The sequence below is a fragment of the Pseudopodoces humilis genome, chromosome 16 (genome assembly GCF_049639895.1).
Source record: "Pseudopodoces humilis isolate 2021_Gansu_Grassland_sample_001 chromosome 16, ASM4963989v1, whole genome shotgun sequence".
NCBI lineage: Eukaryota > Metazoa > Chordata > Aves > Passeriformes > Paridae > Pseudopodoces > Pseudopodoces humilis.
Genome location: NC_142215.1, coordinates 12,837,869 through 12,858,638, shown reverse-complemented (window position 1 = coordinate 12,858,638; position 20,770 = coordinate 12,837,869). Strand labels below are relative to the sequence as shown.

The 20,770-nt window shown below is 39.7% G+C and overlaps 2 protein-coding genes across 10 annotated transcripts in view; both read left to right on the top strand.

Annotated features, from left to right (window-relative positions):
- Nucleotides 1-2,609, top strand: part of RAB27A (RAB27A, member RAS oncogene family) — a 29,621-nt gene extending 27,012 nt beyond the window's left edge. For all 9 annotated transcript variants that reach the window (XM_014251327.2, XM_014251329.2, XM_005521478.3 and 6 more), the window contains one exon: nucleotides 261-2,609. In XM_014251327.2, the coding sequence (XP_014106802.1) occupies nucleotides 261-459 (199 nt within the window). In that variant the 3' untranslated portion in view covers nucleotides 460-2,609. The remainder of the gene's footprint in view (nucleotides 1-260) is intronic.
- A 3,275-nt stretch (nucleotides 2,610-5,884) lies between these two features.
- RSL24D1 (ribosomal L24 domain containing 1) lies at nucleotides 5,885-12,596 on the top strand. Its single transcript, XM_005521479.3, has 6 exons — nucleotides 5,885-6,004; nucleotides 7,811-7,924; nucleotides 9,473-9,545; nucleotides 10,262-10,325; nucleotides 10,792-10,877; nucleotides 12,186-12,596. Exons 1-6 carry the CDS (start codon nucleotides 5,924-5,926, stop codon nucleotides 12,257-12,259), a joined length of 492 nt encoding a protein of 163 aa, XP_005521536.1. The 5' UTR covers nucleotides 5,885-5,923; the 3' UTR covers nucleotides 12,260-12,596.
- Nucleotides 12,597-20,770: the final 8,174 nt, after the last annotated feature.

The window sequence follows — 20,770 nt, the reverse complement described above, 5'->3', positions numbered from 1 at the left end:
ACAACTTTGGGAAATCATGCTGACAAGTGCCTCAATAAATTGTGGACTCCATTAACATTTGCCCTTCTGCCCTACCTTCAGTTAGCCATTTCATTAATTTCTTTTGCATTTCAGACCACTGAGCACTTAGTGTCTCTCTGCTATGGAGTAGCAGTGACAGTCTTAGTGTGAGTTCTATGTACATGGCAGTAATACTGTATTTTTTTACTCCCATGAGTGACAACTGTGTGATGTAAGGTTATGTTTTTTGTCTCCTGCAGAATACCATATTTTGAAACCAGTGCAGCAAATGGGAATAATGTAAGCAAAGCCATTGAAACTCTGCTTGACCTCATTATGAAGCGCATGGAACGATGTGTGGATAAATCCTGGATCCCTGAAGGGGTGGTGCGCTCCAATGGGCACAGCTCTACAGAACAACTGAATGAAGAGCAAGAAAAAGGCAGATGTGGCTGTTAGCCCAGTTACAATTAACTTTAATGTGTATGATACAGTACAGTTGCAGCTTACCTGTTTAACTTTGGGACAAATTGCTTTGTGTAGTTATTTAATGAGCTATATTAATTCTTGATACAAATTTTTATTTGCTTTCTCTCATACAACATTTATCTTCACTTGTAAGGTTTGCAGTTTATTAGTTGTGGGACAGATATTTAATTTGGTTTAGCACTGGATGTTCCTCTAATTTTCTACTTGGGGGGAAAGGGGTGGAAAGGAATTTTCATTACCAAATTCAGAAACATGTCTCTACAGGCAGCCAGAAAGGGTAGGTTTCTGAATTGAAGGGTTTGCAGTTGCCCTTGGCAGTCTCCATTAACTACACAGAGTAGGCATACAGATTAGATATTGTGACAGCTCTTGGTGTCTCCAAACAGCAAGATAACCAACTTGCTTCTTGGTTTTAAACAGAAACTTCTAATCATTTCACCAGTTAATAACAATCTTAAGGAGCACATCCTGTGTTTTCCACAAAAGCCTGAGAGTAGTTTTTCCTTGCTCTCCTAATCCATCAGTTTTCAGTAATGAAAACCAAAGGGAAGCTCTTCAGTGCATAATCAAAAGCTCCAGAGAAGCATAGGGATGTGCACACAGAGCACTTGGGGCATGTCACGTCATTGAACATGTAAACTACAACTGTACTATATGAAATATATCCAGTGCAGCCTATGAGACCTCCTGACATCATTTGAATTTCTAGAACATGCATGTATGTAAATTTATATGTGAATGGCATAACTGTACATCTGTTATGTTTCTTTCATATTGCTACTCATTTTTTAACAGGAATGTAGGACAACCTAGATATCAGGAAAATATCATCAGAGTTGGTGCTTTGCACTGAATTTGTTTTACCAAACACAGATTGAGAATGTTTCTTCAAATTTGGATTGTGAAATCAATAATTATTGTCTTCTGGTGAGATGCAGCTAAGAAACTAGTCCTGTAGATCAGTATTTCTATGACTTTATAATTCTCATTTTATTCTGCCAGCCTTTGTGCCCTGAACATCTTGGTTATCATATAGTCATTTATAGCTTGTTCATTTCCTTTAGACTGTATTTTAAAAAGAATAGAGTTACTTTTCTCCCCCACCCTCCTCCCCCCGATCACATAAATGTAAATTTTGGTTTCAGTGGATCATATTACTCTGACCATGTTTATTTATTCATACGACCTAGGAAGCAATCAGTATTTTTTGGGTTTTTGCCCAGACTGATTTATAAGATGTGCCTACCAAACTGTTTTCTACCCTGGCAGAGGTTGTATAATTGCAAGGTATTGCCAATTAAAGTCATAACATGCCAAATTGAGTCTTGTTACAGACCTGCCACAGCAGCTTGTTTACAGAACTCCAAAGCTATTGCTTCTTTAGAAATGATGTATTTATTTATTTAAATATTCTAACTACTGCAATTTCAAGCAAGTATTGATACCAGTTATGAACATGAGTTACAGCATAACAAATTTTTGAAGGAAGGACCAAAAATGTTTCTAGAATAGGATCTAAGGAAAAAAAATATTTGATGTAGCTTCTGGTTATATTAATTAATACAAGAATAAGTGTTAAAACTCTGTTCTTAAAATGTTTTACACAGTAATGCATTGTTCTTTAACAAACACGATGTGTAAATATTAGGTTTTTATCACAGCCTACACAGAATATTTTAAAAGTGCAATATAATTTGACTGCTCTGGGGCTAGGACAGAAGTAAAAGAAATTTATATGAGTATAGGGTTTCGGTTTTTTCTACTCCACTTCTAAAATGCTTGTAGACCGGAGTTACTGTAGTTTAATTCAGAGTGCCTTTTGAAGTTACCATCATGTTTCTGACCAGTAGAGTAAGAAACTCTGCTGTAAGACACAATACATTTCAGTGTAATTTCTTTTAATGTAACTCTTTGCTTTTCAGAGGGTTGCAATGGAACTTTGTCATGCGTGAACTTATAATGGGAGTTTTTGTGCTTATGGCTCCATCCGGTTCCTGAAATCTTTAAGGATTATTGCAACCAGCTATCGAGCTAAGTGACTACTGAAATAGTGTAAAAATATTTCCTTTTGAATACTTATGTTTAAATTGGATATTAAATATTAAATACTGAAACTGTCATATTTGTGTCATGCCTATTATTTGTAACTACTCACAAAGAGTATTTACATAAAATTGCTTTGAGATGTCAGCTTTTGAAATGTGCCATAAGATTTATCTGTTTGAATTATTGTGTGACAAAACTCTTGTTCCCTTTTAAACTCTCAGGAGAGATCACAGTAAATGTTTCTTGTCAGTAAATTACACTGCTCTTACTAGATTGGCACTGGTTTTAAGAAACAAAGAAACAAGAATTCTTATGTGATGTGAAACCGTTACTTCAAGAACAGTTGTTTCCATTCAGTGTCAGAATGGAGACATTGATCTGTAATTGCACAAAGTTGGAAAGCATTTCCGTTAAGATGGATTGTCCCAGGATTTCTTATTATAATATAGAATAGTTAAACATTCCTGATATGGACTTTGCCAGCACTGTTGAACTGAATTGTAGCATTTCCTGTTGTCTTGGTTCAGTGTCAGTCTGTGTCCTACACTGTCCCCGTGTGTTGTGGGATTCTTTGTTCAGATGTGTCCAAGGTTTGTGTTGTGGTCAGGTACCTCTTGGTGACCCTCTCTTGCAGTGACCAAACCAGTCAGACATGGCCTGGTGAATGCTGGGTGATGGCAGGAGGAGCTCAAGCCCAGAGGAGACAATGGAGACATCAGTTCTGTGTTCATAAGATAGGCAGAATGCTGCTCATCGGAGCGTGTCACATGTTCAGAGTAAAGGGAATCAAACAATACATTTTGTTAGCTTTATTGCTTCTACAAAGGTAAGGAGCCAAATTTTTCAGAGTAACTGCTTCCATCAAGAGCAGTGTCTATTACCAGGTAGGTTATAATGTGCTGGAGGACATTGTTGCTCTTCAGAATTTCCTTGACAGGCAAAAGAATGAGCTGAATTAAGTTTAAAAGGGGCAAGTGTCAAGTGTCACTGGGTTTTACACCTGGGCTGCAATAACCCTATGCAGTAGTGCTAGCTGAAAAAATATTTTTCAGATAAGGGGAAAAGCATCTTCTTCCAAAGCAAGCTGACCAAAATGCAGAAGTGTGCTACTGTGGCAGAGAAGACCAAGCTGTATCCAGCGCTGCACTTGTAAAATGAAGGCAGCAGGTTGGGAAAGTCACTCTTTACTTATCTTCAGTAATTATGAGACTGACTGGAGTTCTGTGCCCTGTTCTGGACACCTCAGTGGAAGAAAGACATTGACACATTGGAGTGAGTCCAGGAGATGCCACAAAGATCAGAGGGCTGGAGCACAAGGGGTAGGAAGAGACAGAACAGATTTTGTTTTGCTTTAATCTAAGGGAGACCTTTCTGCTATCTTGAACTCTAATAGGTGGAGCCAGACCCAACTAAGGGCACAGGGATAGGAAAGAGGCAAGAGAGAAACGTTCTCTAGAAAATTAAGAGTAAATAGTGGGAAAAGGTCACCATACATGTGGTCAGAAATTGGAACAGGAACTCAGGAATGTTATGGAATCTCCATCCTTGAAGACACTAAAAACTAAACTGGACGTGGCCTTGAGCCTGGTATTAATTTGTTCTGTTTTGAGCAGGGCTTTGCTCTAGATGACCTCCAGAAGTGTCTTCCACCCAACATGATCATATATCTCTGAACCAGATCCTGCAAGTGCATTTGCCTGACAGTTCTTTATTCTTTCATATAACTGTATGTCCAGTTCTTTTACTTCTACTAGGGAACTTGTACAAGTATATAAATACTTGCAGATCAGAGCTTTGCTATGAGTTTAAGGTAGTAAGTTGAGATGTTTGGTGAAACAATTTTTCTGTAGTAATCTGTGTCAAAAATGAATGAGCCACTTGGATACCTTGGATTCAGCTGGATACCAAATTCTGTCTGTAACTATTAATGGAGTAGAAGTACATATTGTTTTTTTATAGTTAAGCTGGATTCTGTCACCAGCAACCTTCATTTTATATTGCCTTCTAGTCAGGAACAAGCACTTCAAATCTACAGCATAATGGCTTGTAGAGGAGATTAGTGTTCTGATGTGAGAAAAAGACTGACTGGGGTGAAAATCTAATCGTAAATACTTGTATTATCACTGTGCATTCACATCCTATCTGTCTGTTGGACATATTGGTGACAGTCTGTAATTCAAAGTTGTTTAAACAGTAGAAGCCACCAAAGATTTCACAGTGCAGTGCTCTGCCAGGAAAAAGCTGTCCTGCCAGGAAAAGTTAAATAAATATTTTTCCATGGGGAAAAAAAATTGCATAGGCAGGAAACTCAAAGTGATCAAACTGAAAAAGGAGAACAGCCCTGGACCTAAGCAAACTTGTTTACTATTTTATTTTGCTTCTAGCTGTAAAATTGTCTTCATAGCTTCCCTTGTAAAATTGGATTGTGTGTGTGTGTCTTTACTGTTTCCTCTTATTGCCCAGGTTGCCATCCTCTGTCACAGGCACAGAGCCCTCGCTCTGCCAGCAGTGTGAGAGTCGTTAACATCCTGTCCAGTCCTGTGCTCCAGCCCAGCTCTCCTGCGGTAGATGTGGCTGAGATCTGGTTTTCAGGAAGATAGGAGACAGCCTTTGTCCTGATAAGGTGACTTCCCTGTGCTACAGCAATTTTTCTTTCTTCTATTGATATTTCTTAACACAGCACCAAGCTGACTGCCTTTCTTTTGTTGCTCCAGAAACCAGAAAGCAAAAACTGCTTTAGAGATACATGCAATTCAACACATGGATTTTTCACGAGATACTCAGGTAGTTATTTTGAATAGAGAGGTAGGAATTGTAGTGGTAAAGACTTATTTGTTTAGGTGCATTTCATACTCAGAGCTGGGACAGCATCCTACAATTGAAGAATAGAGAAGACCTTCTCCATCTCCAAACAATTTGGAAGGTACAGGGCCTAGGATTTAGATCCTTTCACAATGAACAAATAACTCCAGGAGAGGGGGCAAGAAGGAGTAATAGGTAGCTATATGATGTGCAGAACCATTGGTTTTAGACAGAACTTCAAATTTTGCTTAGATTTTGGATTTTACAAATATGAAAACAGCACAGAAAGTATTACCCAAGTTTTACAGAAATCAGCTGTAGACTTAAAAATCTACGTCTACCTCCCTTTCTTTTCCTTGTTACTCTGTCTATCCTTATGTTAGTACCGATTCGCTAACTTCTCGCCCTTGGAACACAATTTTTCCTGGATTCCCAGAATCCAGGCCCTCGTTCCCGTGAGGGCCCGCTGAGGGCGGGCGCGGCGGGGCCGGCAGGGGGCGCAGCGGCGCTCCGGGGGCCGGGCCCGCCCCCCGCCGCTGCCTCCGGTCAGCTGGGCCGCGCTTCCGCCCGCGCCGCCGCCGCCGCCATGCGCATCGAGAAGTGCTACTTCTGCTCGGGGCCCATCTACCCGGGACATGGTGTCATGTTCGTGCGCAATGACTGCAAGGTACCGCCCGCCCGGCACCGGCACCGCTCTCCCCACCGTGCCCGCAGCCGCTCCCCGCGCCGGCCCGGCCTGTGCCGGCGGGCCCCAGGGGAGCTCGGTGTCACCGGCCGCGCCTCACGCGGGCCGCTCACAGCCGGAGCCCCTGTCCCGGCCGGGGCCGCTGCTGGCGGTCGGCACCGGGCCCTGCCGGGGTCCGCACGCGCCGTGTGGGCGAGAGGGAGCCCGAGATGAGCGCACTTGGTCAGAGCACGGTGCAGAGACCACCGGGGCTGGGGATTCGATCCCTGTACGAGCCATTTGCTTGAGAGCTGGAGTCAGTAATACTCCTTGTCCGTGGGTCCGTTCCAGCTCTGAATTATGTTCATTCACGTCCTACTGATATTTGAATGTAAGGACCTGGAGCGATGCAGTAATTTGGCATCTGCTGTGGCCGTCGGCAAGAGTGGGGCCTGAACTATTTGTTTTCAGTGTTTAGTAAGAAATAATACACTTCACAGAGCAATGCAGAATCCTCACCCTTTAATTTTCAGACTTTGTCTTGAGGTGGCGGCAGGTGGGTGTTCGGCTGTGGGCAGTGCGGGTTGCAGCGCCGCGGGGGGCGCTGGGCGCAGCCGTGGCTGCGGGCTGCGATGTGACTCGGCCCGCTGGGACTGTCACAGCAGCGCGGGCACCGCACCCCGGGCCCTGCGCCGGCCTGACAGGCTTGCACACAAAATGTTGTGGATGGGTTCCCAGTCTCTGCCGCGCTCCCTATCGTTGCTGCGGGGCGTCGGAGCCCGCAGCGTGAAGCGAGCCTTGCGCAAATCGCTTCCTTCTCGAGCGCGGACGTCAGAAGTGATCCCAGCCGGGCCGGGCCGCTCGCATGAGTCACAGCGCCGGCCCCGGGGGTGCGTGCGCGCTGCCACGGGCTGCCGGAGTGCTTTAAATACATCACTTGGGAACGGATAATCTGTGAAAAGGCAAAATACAATGGCAGGTGTGTTTGGGTTGAGGTGAATAAATGTGGTAGAAGAGTGTTTAAAAAAAGAAAAAAAAAAGCTATTCGAAGATGATCGCCTTAATAGTTTCGTATTTTCTGGTAATTTGTTTTAGGATTGACTATTAGATGGGGAGGAGGATATGGCTGTAGAAAAGTAGGGTTTTCAAAACCTCATGAATAACATGTAATTCTGACCGGTTTTAAGTGAAGAGTCTAGTGTTCAGTAAAATATGTAAAAAAATAGGGAAAGAAGAAAAAGGCCAATTGAAACGTTTTTTCATATCCTTTAATAGCTTTTAGTAAATTCAGTCCAGGACTTAAATAATGTGCTTAGGACTTCTGCAGAGTAATCTTTGGGGCTTAAGGCTGCATCCAAGAAAACAGACGTTTTTGTGTGTGTGTTGCATTCAGTATGAAAGGTGTGAAGATTTTTTGTTGTTCTCAGGATGGTACTGTATCTAAAAAGTTCTGGCAGCTGTAGGAAATTGTTTATTCATACTACAGGTTTGGTTTATGGTTATTTTTGCAGATGATAATTCTCAAAACCCAGGTGTATTTTATGTATAATCAGCTTAATTGTAAGTACTTGTGGCTAACCCTGGCAGCTGTGAAAATTACTTTATAATGAAAAAACAATATTAGTGCTTGAAATTATTTTTGTTAATAGCTGTATTTTCTGTAAAAATACCAGCATTTGGAAGCTGAATATAATTTCTAATGAGCAGTATTGTTACAGTAACCTCAGTGTTAGATATCACACTTGCAGTTGGGGGATGAATAACATGATTTGACTAAGATTCTTCTTCTTTGTCACCTCCTTCTTTAAGATATTTAGATTCTGCAAATCAAAATGCCACAGAAACTTCAAAAAGAAGCGAAATCCCAGAAAGATGAGATGGACTAAAGCGTTCCGTAAAGCAGCTGGCAAAGAACTGACAGTGGTAAGGAGCTGAGCTGGTTCACACTTCATATTAGCACACACAAATATCTCTTCCCATGGCACACAGGCTGAGCTAGGTGGCTTAAAGCATTGTCATTTAATGAAATGATGAGCTGGGGAGAAGAGGGATTGTGGAAGAGAATGTGAGAGTTTCTTGGGAGTGAGTTGTTCATTCAGCTTGATTAAAACCTGGGTCTTCTCCCCTTGGGGATGGAAGCCAGGGTATCAGGTGTCTGTGGTGGTAACACATGGTGGCTCCCAAGTCCAAGGCATTTTTTCCCATCAGTAAATCCTCTGCTCTCTGTATGTGTACAATTGGTAGTTGTATTTCTGCACAAATAATCTGAGTTACAGTTACCATAGGAAGTCTCTTTATGTAGACCCCTGAAGTATTTACCTGTGAAGTCTCTTTAAAGCTTACAATGTGTAGGAAAAGTCTTTGATAGATAGGAATGTTTGAAAAACAGCATGAGACCTCAAATGCATTTTCAAAACAAAGTTGCTTCAATGGTAAGATATTCACGTTTGGTGGGACAGTCCTTAAATAATTTAAGAATTACTGTGACTTAATTACCTATTTTTTACAGTAATACTTAGTAAGCATTCTGACACAGCGATTTCCTGCCTTTTGTGGATCCCTCAAAGGAAATAATGTGTTTTTATATTTTAATGTGACTCTGAAAAGCCATGATTAATTAGCATCTTCAGCAGTTGTTTTTCTTGCTTTTGAGTTGTTTCTGGTTATGTTGAATTACTTTTTTGAAAATAACTGAATTTAAAATTACTTTATGCATGTCTAAATAGATGACAATATGTTCCAATTTTGAGATACGTAATGTATTTTAAGAATAAAGCAAATTTATGAACTTAGTGTTGTGTAACTCAGCTTTACCTCAATAAAAAACAACCTTTGGGCAGGGAGAAATATCAGATAAAAGTGATATAAAGCTAAATGTGCTTGGCAAAAAAAAAGATAAGGAAACTGTTCCTTCATCTTGAGCTCATGGGGATGAGGGAGCATGGCTGGGGATGGCAGCTGTACCAAATGCCAGAGTTATCGATTGAAATATTTCACAATTTCAAGTTAGACTGTTTCACTATTCTTAAAATGAAATAGCTGTTTGGTTTTTTTTTAACCATTTCAAAATTGAAAATTGTTGTGTAGAACTTATTTGTCTTGCAATGAATGCTTTCAAATCTACAGGTTTTCAATTTTGCCTTCCACCTGTCTAATCTGCTCTATATTTCCTATTCCACATGGGTTTTCTCTTTTCCTTTTGTCTTGCTAAATAGAAAATAGCTGAGGGAGATGTTGTGGTAAATAGTTTTCTTCAGACAAATCACTGTGGCTCCTGACACTTTGAGGCCAAACACTCGACTCGATTTCTTTCTCATATTTATCTCTAATGATTGTTCAAGTCTAGGAACTTCTGAAAGGAGGGAAAAAATCCCATGAAACATTCAGTTATATGAGTGAGTGCTGCAGTAAGAATGTATTGATCTAAATAAGCTTCTGCATATAGTCTGTATTTACCTTTTCTTGATACAGGATAATTCATTCGAATTTGAAAAACGTCGGAACGAACCTGTGAAGTACCAGAGAGAGTTGTGGAACAAGACTGGTGAGTCATTATAGGAAAAAACTGAAAGATTAATTTTTTTAATTATCATGGATATGTTTTCAAAAGACTTCTTAGAATATTGACAGCTTGTAGTGATTGTGTTTGAAATTACTGAAATCATGACCAAATTCTTAGCGTGTGGAGGAGGTTTGAGTCGTAAACAGGTGTGGAGTTTCATTTGATGTTTTTTTTCAGTAACTGATTTGAAAATGGGGATCAGAAATCCTTTATTTTGAATTGTCATCTTCAAAACCCTGTAGTGGTATTACAGCTTTTTAAGAGGCTCCTAGTGTAAGCTTTTTACACTGATGCAGTTGTTTCTGTGTTTGTGTTCATTCCACATCAGTTTGTTTCATAGAATCAATTGCCATAAAATAGAGCTGCTTATATTCATGGGAATGAATGCCACAGAAGAGAAGGTAACTTGCATCTTCTTTCAGGTAGAGTCTTTTGCAGTGATGGTTAACTATGGAAATCATGTGTAGGTGCAAAAGTGGAAGCATAAGTAAGTTGTAAAACACAAGTAATCATTTCTATACAGAACATTCCCTTATTCTGCTCTTTGGAGAAGGAATAGTTTCCTCTGTATAGTGTAAGAGTTGCCTCTGGTATTTAGGTATTATAGGAGTACTGGTAAGAGCTGCTTTACAAAAATAGCTTGGATTTTCTGCTGCAGGGAATTAAGCACATTTAAAACAACTTCTGCTTTATTTCAGTGGATGCAATGAAGAGAGTGGAGGAAATAAAGCAAAAACGCCAAGCCAGATTTATTATGAACAGGTGAGAAGTGTTTGTGTGATGGGAACCCCTTACATGTGTGTGTGAGACAGCCTTTCCAGAAATGGGATGATCAGGTTTTAAAGAATAATTTCCTTTGTATATGCACAGTCATCTGAGGGATGGGGTAAAATACACCCCTGGGTGGGCTCTATCCTGTGTTATTGGCTGTCCAAGGAAATGTAGCTTTTGAACACTCAAGGATAGTAGTTGTAATGTAGTACTTTTTTGTATAAAGAGTCTTAAATTTCAACAAAATTCTGAAAGGAGTTGATACAGTGCTGCATTTTTTGTGGTTTTGTATCCAATACTTTCTTGAATTGGTTTTCAAATATTTTTTACTTTTATTTCCTCATAATCATAGTTATTTACAGCCCATACATACCGTTAGTGAGATATATCATGCACTAAAATAAAAGCACACATCTCCTCTTTGAAGGTAATTAAATCTAATTTTCCCCTTTCTCAGATTAAAGAAGAGCAAAGAGTTGCAGAAGGCAGAAGACATCAAAGAAGTCAAACAGAATATCCACCTTCTTCGTGCTCCCCATGCAGGTAAGAACTTGATTTACTGGTTTGCTGACACAGTTTTAGGATGAATGACTCATTCTACAGATCAATAATCCTGTACATTTTTCTTAAAATTAATTTGTCTGTTGAATATGGAGAACAGTTCTTGCCACTAAATGTAAGCAGTGTCTTTGTTCTGAATCAAATATACCTTTTTTATATCTAGCCTTGCATTCATTCTTTCTCTTCCTTATTTTGAGTGTTTTAAATTGCACTCAATACCTGGTGCTCCATGAACTGTGTGTTTATTATTCAGTACATTTATCTAAGTCTTCCCTTTGGACTGGTTAGTTGAACTTAACAGACTCTACCGCTGAATGATATAAAATGCAGTAGTTCAACTTTGCTGCTTGAATTTGTCAGTCCGTAGTGTAGAACTTACATGAAAATACTGTTCCTTCACTAAAGTCACATTTTAAATAAATTATTTACTTTTAAAAATATATTTAATGAAGTAGAGTAATGAAGACAAATTAAAAACATTTCCATTTGCCCTTGTTTTATAAAAATTACCAGTGATTTTGTTTCTTCATTATTAAATATTAGAAGCCTGTTCTATGTTTTATTTTAGATTTTTTGTCAGGATATATTTAAACTTTGGTTTAATCTGTCATCCGCTCCCCACCTTTTTTTTTTTTTTTTTTTTTTTTTTGAGGGAAGAAAAAAGATTAGAATTCAAAAGAATAAACTCAAGTGTTTTTTTCTGTGTTTGGCTTTGCTTGTATTAAATGAATGATGCACAGCACTGTGTGGTACATCTGTTGGTCAAACACCAGCTGCCTTCTTGGTGTTCTGTAATTTTGACTGGCAGAGAAGATAATCAAATCCAAATCTTGGATTTCTCTTTTTCTTTGTCTTTCTTTTTGGTTGTCTTATCGAGAGGTAACATTCTTGCTGTCCAACACAGCATTCAGGAGGGCTTAAATCTTCATTTAAAAACGAATGTGACAAGGCCATTGATCTGTAATAAGTAATGAATTTTTGTAGTCCCTTGCAAGGTTCTGCCAGGTATTGGCAGCTGTATCAGTTTGTCATAGCAGATGAAAACACAGGTTTGACTGCATTTTAGGTTTTGCATAAAAACAGCAACAGCTTTTCTGCTAAAACAGAACAGTTTTAGGAGGTGATGGAGGTTAGCCGTAAATATCTTTGAGCTTGATGGATTTGCTCGTAAACGACTTGTCAAGCAAAATATTTAGGCTGTTTCATCTGGAATAGACACATATATTGCTCAGAGGAAAGCAGTTTTTTGGGTTTAGAGAAACATGTTCAATTTGATTTGTTTTTTTGAAGGTACACCAAAACAGCTGGAGGACAAAATGGTGCAGAAGCTACAAGAGGATGTGCCTATGGAGGAAGACTCTTAAAGTGTTTTTATTTACTATTTGTATCTCTTCAGCAGTTAACAGTTCCTTACTGCCTCACCTGACATCATTCAGAAATACGCTTACAGTTGAAGAAAAGTACATTTTAATGAATAGTGGTCATTTACAATTGGAATTATTTTTTTAATGAAAAGTAATAGGATGGATACTAGTTTGGGCAGTACTTAAAAATCTGCAATTTAAGAAAACCTTGTCAGCAGGATGGAGAAAGAGGCATTACTGTTTGAGATACCATGAGCTCCTTGGAAACTTACACTTTTTCTGGATAATTTTTCCATATTTTTGCAAATAATTAAGTAATAAAATATGCTGGCCCTGAGCTTTGCTTACTTTGTCTGTTGTTCTCTCATAGTGGTAAAAGCAGATAAAAATCTATTTTAATGGTTACAATGTGGGGCAGGTTGTATTAATTTTCATTAGTCCAGTGTGGTCCAGACTTATTTTCATTCTTGTCCTGGGGAAAATTTTTCAATTTGAAGAATATAGTGTTTGTTTTATCTCTTCTTTAAGTCACCAACCCCAGGATTCCATTGCAGTTGACACCTGGCAACAAAGCTACCACTGATGCAGGACTTAGGTTTGGAAAACAGTAATGGTAATATCACCTAATCTGGAGTTGGCCCTGCCATCATCCTCACCCACCAAAATTCAAATCTAATGTCTAATCAGGCAGATGGAGATGCTCAATAAATCACACTTGAGACTTTTTACTTGACTCCAGGGATTATTTTGATGGTAAAGGTGCTGCTAAATCACAAATATTTTGCATATTGTGGTGGTACTTATTCAGTCTGTCAGCACTAAGATAAAGTGCTGGCAGTTTAAAATTATTTATCTGCAACAGTGTGATCAAAGAAAGCTTTCAAAGGCATTTATAGTATTTGCTGTCATGTTATGCTAGTTATCCTCAAAAATAATAATTTGTAGTTCTCTTCCAAACTTGGATATGTACTACAGCAATCACTGGAAAACCTCATACCTGCCACCCACATGTGTATTGTGTAGTTTGGAGAAGAGTCCTATTTAAACTTACATAAGGGTCACTGGGGAGTGTGTGACATAGACATTGTACTCAGTTTTTAATCTCTTGATTTATGAGTTATGTTCAGATATTTAGAAAATGACATATTTTAGTTAGAATTCTAGTAGTAAATATAGAATTCCTTATTTTAATGAAATTAAAATTTTGCCATCACTTAAAATTTGCTGATAGGGTGATGGCTGATAACATTTAGGTGTCCAATATTAGTATTTTCCCTGCAAACTGTAATATAAACACCATCTGAAAAGCATATGAGCATATGGGAAGTTGGCCAGAAAACGTGTCAATGGGGTGAAATCACACCATTTGTGTATATACTGTACAAGATGGTACAGTATAAATACAGTGTATTTATATGTGCTATATGTACACCAAGATGCTTGGGCTTGTGGAGGGAGGTACAGCATGTTAATTAGTACAGCCTCACATAAATGTACTAATTAACATTTCAGCTCAAGAAATGTGATGTTTTTTGAATGGCCTTTTCTACTGTAGTATTTGATGTGCTTAATCTTTGAGGTGGGATACTTCATCTAAAAATCATATTACATACAATCTTTTTTCTCTACTAAATTTTAAAGACAGGATGTTCCGCAAGTGTATTTATTTTCTCCATAAACAGGGAAGTAAATCTGTACAAAGCAGGTGAACCCGATGGAATGTTAATTAGTTATTTATTAGTATTTATGTAAAATATTTTACTTTATATGAGTTTAACTAATTCATATTACATAATATCTGTAGTTATTCTGTTCACCTATCTTTAAATGATTTTCAGTAGTTAGCTGGTCTGTGTGCTCTATAGAAGTGTATCTGTAGGATTTTTAGCCCTTTCCTATGAAGGTTTGTACATGAAGTGGTCATGGTGCAGCCGCTAAGAGCCATGTGAGGAGTACACTACAACCATAAATCCTGAACCCTGCCAGCTGTATGAGTTGCTCAGCCTGTGCCTCAGTACTGGTACAATTGCAAGCAAGGGCTGTAGAGGTTAATCCTGAGTTATCCCTCTGCCAGATGTGCCATTTCTCTGGAAAGCAAAGACTTGCAGCCAGCTGTGTGTACCAGCTGTGTGTAGTATGTAGCAGGTAGTTGAGCTTAAAAAAATTTGTCATGAGTAACATGCAGCTCCTGGTCAGAAGGTGCCCTCATGATTTGATTTGATTTTTAAATTTAATTGCTGTGGTATCCCGTTCTCTAGTCTGTCAACTGGAGCACAAGGTTCTGGAGGGGAGAAGAGCTGCAGCTGAACAAAGTGGGGCTGGTGATCATGCTGCACATCTCTGCATAACCCACTGCATACAGAGACCTTCGTGGAGAGCTGCTGAGCTGCAGAGGAGTGGTGGTTTTCTTTTAGGAGGCTGGCTGTCCAACCACATTTCTAGTAGAAACTGTTATTCAAAGCGTCTTGGTGAATATTTGCTTGCTTAAGAAGAAAATTTCTTTATATTTTGCATTTTATTTACAAGACTTAGAGAGAAAATGTCCAGTGGTCATGATAAATACTGCCAAGCATGAGGAAGGAAACACATTCCTCTTTGCACTTGAACAGCTCTAGATCAGACAGTGGCTTGCCAAAGGAGTTTGGGGACAGGCAAACAGGGAGCCCTCATCTGCCAGCTGTGTGTGTGGCTGAGCTGTGCCCAGTCCCTGGCGAGGCAGGACCTGCCATTGCTCCCCAAGAGCAAGCTGGGGAAGAGGGCATTTTATGAGCAGCACATTGTTATTCAGAAGAGATCCTGGTTTAGTGTCATACATCCCAATCACCGGTCCTGTCTGTGCCGAGGAGCAGAGCACAAGGTGCCTATGAGAACAGACTTACAAGACAAATGATGATGATGGTGATATGAATGAATATTTAATCAGAAGAATTATTTATGAAAACTGGTAGTGCTAAATTCCATTATACAGTCTGTGTTCTTGGCATTTACCAGATCTAACAAACTATTCCCATTTTGTGTTTGTACTTTATGCTGTCAGGAGCCTTCCTACAAAACAAACTGAGAGGCTGGATCAGAACAAATGTGAGAGTCAAAACCAATTTTTAACAAATGCTTTTTTAGTTTCAGTTGCTGTCATTTTTCTTACAAAACAAAACCAGATGCATAGTTGTTTTCTTTTTTCAGACTACAAAAGTTGGAAATGTGGATTTTAATAGTGATTTAGTAAGCGTCTTTTTTCTTGTATTTCCTCTTTTGTATTTTTAATTAATCTCTTAGTGATTTCGAGTTAAATGCTGGTTTTTATTTGAGGAGGAGGTCAGCCTCATGCTAACACATTTTGGCTGCTCCCTGACTTCCAGCCTCAGCTCCTTGTGCCCAGGGCCCTGAGCAGGGTTCCAGCCCTTTGCCAGTCCCTTTATGGTGTCACTGTCACTGTCCACTGTCACTGTCACTGTCCACTGTCACTGTCCACTGTCACTGTCCACTGTCACTGTCCACTTTTCGAGCCCCGGCTGTGCAGGGACGTGTGTGGGGAGCCGTCACTGCTGTGCAGCCCGCGGCCTGCTCTGAGCCACGCCGTCCGTAGAACCCGTGGGTTCTGTGGGGTGCCGAGCTCGGGAGGGAGGGAGCGGTGCCATTTCCGTGCTCAGAGCTGGGATTCAGACGTGGCTGCCCACAGGAGGAGCGGGCAGGCCGCGCTCGGAGCCGAAAGCCCTCAGGCCGCCCCAAAACAGCCCTGTGGGCACTCCCTGAGGGCCTGGCCTCCTCCCTGGCTTCATCCTGAGAAAGGCCTCCAGATAAGTTCTTTTTGTCTTTGGTCAGGGGTTGGGTTTGCAATCCATGTTTCTTACTTTGGTTGTCTGTGGAGGTTTTCTGCTCAAAGTTTGATCCTGAGGGAATGACCGAAAGGATGGCAGGGTTTTGGTTTTGCTTGTTTGTTTGGCTTTTCAGAAAATACGCAAATTCCGTCTTTCAGGCTTCACTTTCAGTCTTTACAAGTGCTAGTACAGTATGGAAAAAGTGTAAAATACAGCTTTCTGTGGAAACAAATTGTGCAGAGCTGGTGCAGACTTTCTTCATAGGAAATTTGGCCTTCCCATAGTTTTGAGATTTTCTAGTCAGAGATTTTCCTGAGATATTCTTGCTTCAGAGTAACAGCGCGGTGGAGCCCTGCACACGTACGAGATCTGTCTGTGTGTGACACAAATGTAAATCTGTCCTTATGTTGACGTGGTCATAGGTGTCCATGGCTGGAACAGCAATAGACAGCTGCTAATAGGTCCAAAGGCTTATATCCCAGGAGAAGATATTGCAACCTCCAGGCTGTTCAATTCCTCAATTACTGTTCTGGCCTCAAAAATTCAATCTCCTTTACCAGCCTAACTTATTTATGGGTTGCACTGAATTGCGACCAGAGAGAGCAGAAAGCCGAAATAAATCAAGCACTGATAAAACTGCTTAAGCCTTCTTGTTGGCTGCCTGTCTATTTTTAGATCTCAATTTAAAGAGACCATATGCAGAGAAATTTATTTTGTTTCATTCATGTTGAACAAGGAACATTACTTGAGACTTGGTAGGAACAGAGGGAGGAATAAGGATTTGTGGAGGTAGCTGTGTGAAAAGAGATTCTTTGCTGGTTTTGGGTTTGTTTGTATGTTATTCTTCTCTCCCTCCTATCCTTAGATTTTTCATATTATATTTAGTTTGGTGAGGTAGCTCTTGTTTCTTAAACAGCTGTCTCTTCACCTTTAAAAAGCACTTGGATAACGTTTTGTCTTTTATATATGGCAATAAAGGTATATACTGAGGGGGGATGTCAGCTCTATGAACTGTGAGATTTATTAGTGACGTTGTTTCAGTGTGGGGAACAGACTCCTGAATGGAAATAGATGTGTTATTTACAAAGCAGCAACATTGTGCATCCACAAATTATCACTGGGAATCAAGGCAGGCATCTCTGCATAACTGAGCTATTTTCTGTAGGCTCTGCTCTGCACTAAACTTGCAAATTAAGAGAATTGCTTTGGTAATCAACTTGACTGAAGTGATTCCTGAGTGGAGAATTTGCAAGATTTCTTATTACTTGATAAAATGAAAAGCTGACAGAAATTCTCCCTTGAGTTGAGATGAGGATGGTTACAGTATCTGTTTACACAAGCTCCTGCAGAAGGAAGTGTTTTCATTCAGCCTTGCTGCAGAAATTGACGCTGCATAAATTGACTCTGCAGAACTGCTTGGAGTGAGCAGTGAAATAACCAAATGGTTTTCTCTCATATGACCATTACCTGCCACTCCCAGCACTGGGCAAATTGAGATTGCATTTCAAAGCTTTTTGTACTCCCTGACACAAAACCTGGGGACAGAGTGGTACAGGCCATACAGGTTTAGCTTGATACATAAAGGTGGTAGAGCTGAACCCAGCAACCTAGCTGGCTGTACAGACAACTTTTTCTTCTAACAAGCCAAACAAACCGTTGGTGGGTTTGGAAGTCAGAAAAAAACAGCTAGGCTGCTCCCCTGGGCTGCTCCTGCCTCCTCTGTTTGGTTAGTTGTGCTGGGGACAGATGGAAAGTCATTCAAGGTTAATTGGATTAGCTGTACCCAGCTTCTGGGGATCTCTGGGGAAAATCTCGCTTTTGAAATAGAAGATACAGATATCATAACGTGATCTTAATTCGTGGGTGATATTTAGAAAGAAACAGTATTTAACCTTGAGCTAAGAATACATTTGGAATGTTCTATGCACAAAGCATGCTTTAATCCAGATTTCTTTAGGGCATGGCCTTGCTGCTGCTTGAGATGCCTCATATAGATTATCCCTAGGATATCTGGGGAATACTGTGGTGCTGCATTTAAAGAACTTGTGCTTTTTCTCTATGGATGTCTACTTCCATGTCTGGGATTGACTTGGGAGGAGATTGTGTGCCAGATTTTGTCAGTGATGCTCTCAGAAAGCTGTGATACAAAGGTGACAGGAAACATTCTTCACTTTTCACAGCTGCTGTAGATTCAATTGTTTTGAAGAAGAAGGAGATGGCTTTCTGAAAATTGCTTTTACTGGCTCTTGAAGAATTTCTACAGCAGATATTCAGAATTCAGGTTCTGCTTAAAAACATCCATCTGTGAACACAGGAGGCACTCAGGTCAAACTAAAGGTGGTTGAGCAGGATAAAGACTTGTAGTTCTCTAGTAACAAATTTATCTGCTTCCTGTGTTGATAGAAAAAGGAATTAACTCTATTACAAGCTTTTCTAGCAGTTGTTATGGTCTGCACACAGTTCAGTTTATTTTCTTATTATATGTAATAATTTATCATATATATAATCTTATCATATGTAATAATCTACATGAACCTGATCATATGAGGACCAGGTATTCTCACAGTTTTCTAAGGAAATGCCAGCTTTTGTTAAACTAGTTCTGCCAGACTGTGTAGATTTTTGGCAGTCATTTAAATGTATTTCATTACCTGAATTTCATCTGCTTGTCCAAAATCTGTTAATAGTTTTAATAGTTTTCATTTTTCATGACAATCCTGTTAATTCCAGTTCTGGAAATATTTAAAGCCTTTAGACTGAAAACAGAGGGACTTTTGTTCTGGTTTGTATCGAAAGTCCATTTAAACTTGTACTTCCTGTGATGTCCAATATAGCAGAGCTTTTCAGAGCAGGATCACAAAGCATCATCTGAGTGTCCTTTTCCATGGCCTATCTTCCTAAACTCAAACACTCAGTAATTTAGGGATTTCTTTGGAACCAGTCTTCTATATCTGTATCAAGTCTAAATTTGAACCCCTCTATACTTTCTCAATGATCCTGTGATGAATACTTCTGTTTAGCTGATTATTGTAAGGAAGAACTTCTTGTGATTTGGATTTGACACCATTGGGTTTTCTGTAGTTCTGGTGTTGTGGGAAGCTGAATTATTAATTCTCTTTGTGGTGTTTGCAGTGTTGTGAACCTCCAGCTACCTATCTTCTAAACCAGAGTCCTGATCTCATACCCTGTTCTGAGGCCTTGAGCATCTCTGTTTCTCCTTATGTCTTCTTCTTGTCTGGTTTGTGGGATGAAATGATGACAAATTCCTGCATCATTCAATATATGGATGGGTGTGCCCTTTAGGTCTACACCTTTTCTCCTTTGTTCTTTTTTCCTTTTGCAAGTATGTTTTGCAATATCTCCAGCTTTTTCCTGCATGCTTTGTAGAAAGAAAACAACCTTCACTGTTCACGTTAATTTAGATTTAGAATTTGCTGGTTCATTCACTAAGTTTTCTCTTTCTAAATCTTTAGTCAACAGACAAGTCCATGACTACCTGAATGCATCATGATTAGGACTGTGCTTTTAAGAGAAGTGAGATAGACAGCACTATAAAAAAGGTAAACACATAAAAAAAACCTGCAAAGGAATTAAATTCTGTCAAAACAGATCTCAACAGATGGGCATCAGCTGCTCTTAGCAAGCAGAGAAAATCACCTTGAATATTCCTTGCTCTTGAGAACTGTGACTTGGAAGTGAGTAGTGGCATTGTCTTAAATGTTTAAACACAGTTGATTGTAGATGCAGGGAAGTGTTCGCTGGTACAGAGTTTTATGAATCATTTACCTTTGTAGGAGTACATTCTGACATCCTAAATGCAATATGCCATTTCCTTTCCCACACATTACATGCAATAGCTAAGCGGTGAGTAGACAGCTACAAGTCAGCAGACCTGAGTTTTATTCCTGGCTCATTTTCCCTTGGTAATTTTACTCAAGTTGTTCAGCTTTTCTGAGTCCTCTCTAAAATGGTCTACCTGATCACGAGGAGTGTGTTCTGTCTCTTCCAACTTTTCCATGCATAGTAAGGCACTGAATTGAGACTGTAGCAATTAATGTTATCGCAGAATACTATGTGACATTTTTTATGTCATCTTAATCTTACTTTCCCAGCTCTGAAACAAACAGAGTTCCTTTCAAATGGAGTTCCTTTCATTCATCCTTTCCCTCACTTTTTTTGGATAGGTTTTTGTCACTGACTAAGGCCTGTAGGGCCAGGTTCAGTCATGAGACGATTTTCTGGTGGCTCTGGAAGTCAGAGGGAATTCTTCACATGTGTGCCCAGTAGAAACCAGTGTGATACCACTCTTGGTGCCATTCAGTAATGACTGACTCAGTTGGTCTGACCACAAACACCTGACTGGGAATAAAGCAGCTCCCATGCAAATAAGAAGTTGACTGTTGTTTTACCAGGTGACTGCCAAGGGTGTTTGACATCTTATTTATTTCTGCTTCTTCTGCTGAAGTTAAATAGCTGGTAATTCTTTAGTTCTTTCTTTAGTTCACTTTGTAGCTGTGATTTTTCCCTGAAGCCAAGTTTTGGAAACTCTCTCTGCTTACATAATTTGGAAATCCTAACAGAGAAATGAAAGTTTAGTAAGCAACCAAGTTTAGCACTGGAAACTTTATATTTATTATCACTAGGGACAGAGGACAAAAGAACTGAAATGTTCCCAAGCTATTCACTGAGCATA

Coding starts and splice junctions, on each gene's coding strand:
- RSL24D1 (XM_005521479.3), top strand. CDS start 5,924: ATGCGCATCGAGAAGTGCTACTTCTGCTCGGGGCCCATCTACCCGGGA. Junction 6,005..7,810: donor TCGTGCGCAATGACTGCAAG/GTACCGCCCGCC, acceptor TCCTTCTTTAAG/ATATTTAGATTCTGCAAATC. Junction 10,326..10,791: donor GCCAGATTTATTATGAACAG/GTGAGAAGTGTT, acceptor CCCCTTTCTCAG/ATTAAAGAAGAGCAAAGAGT.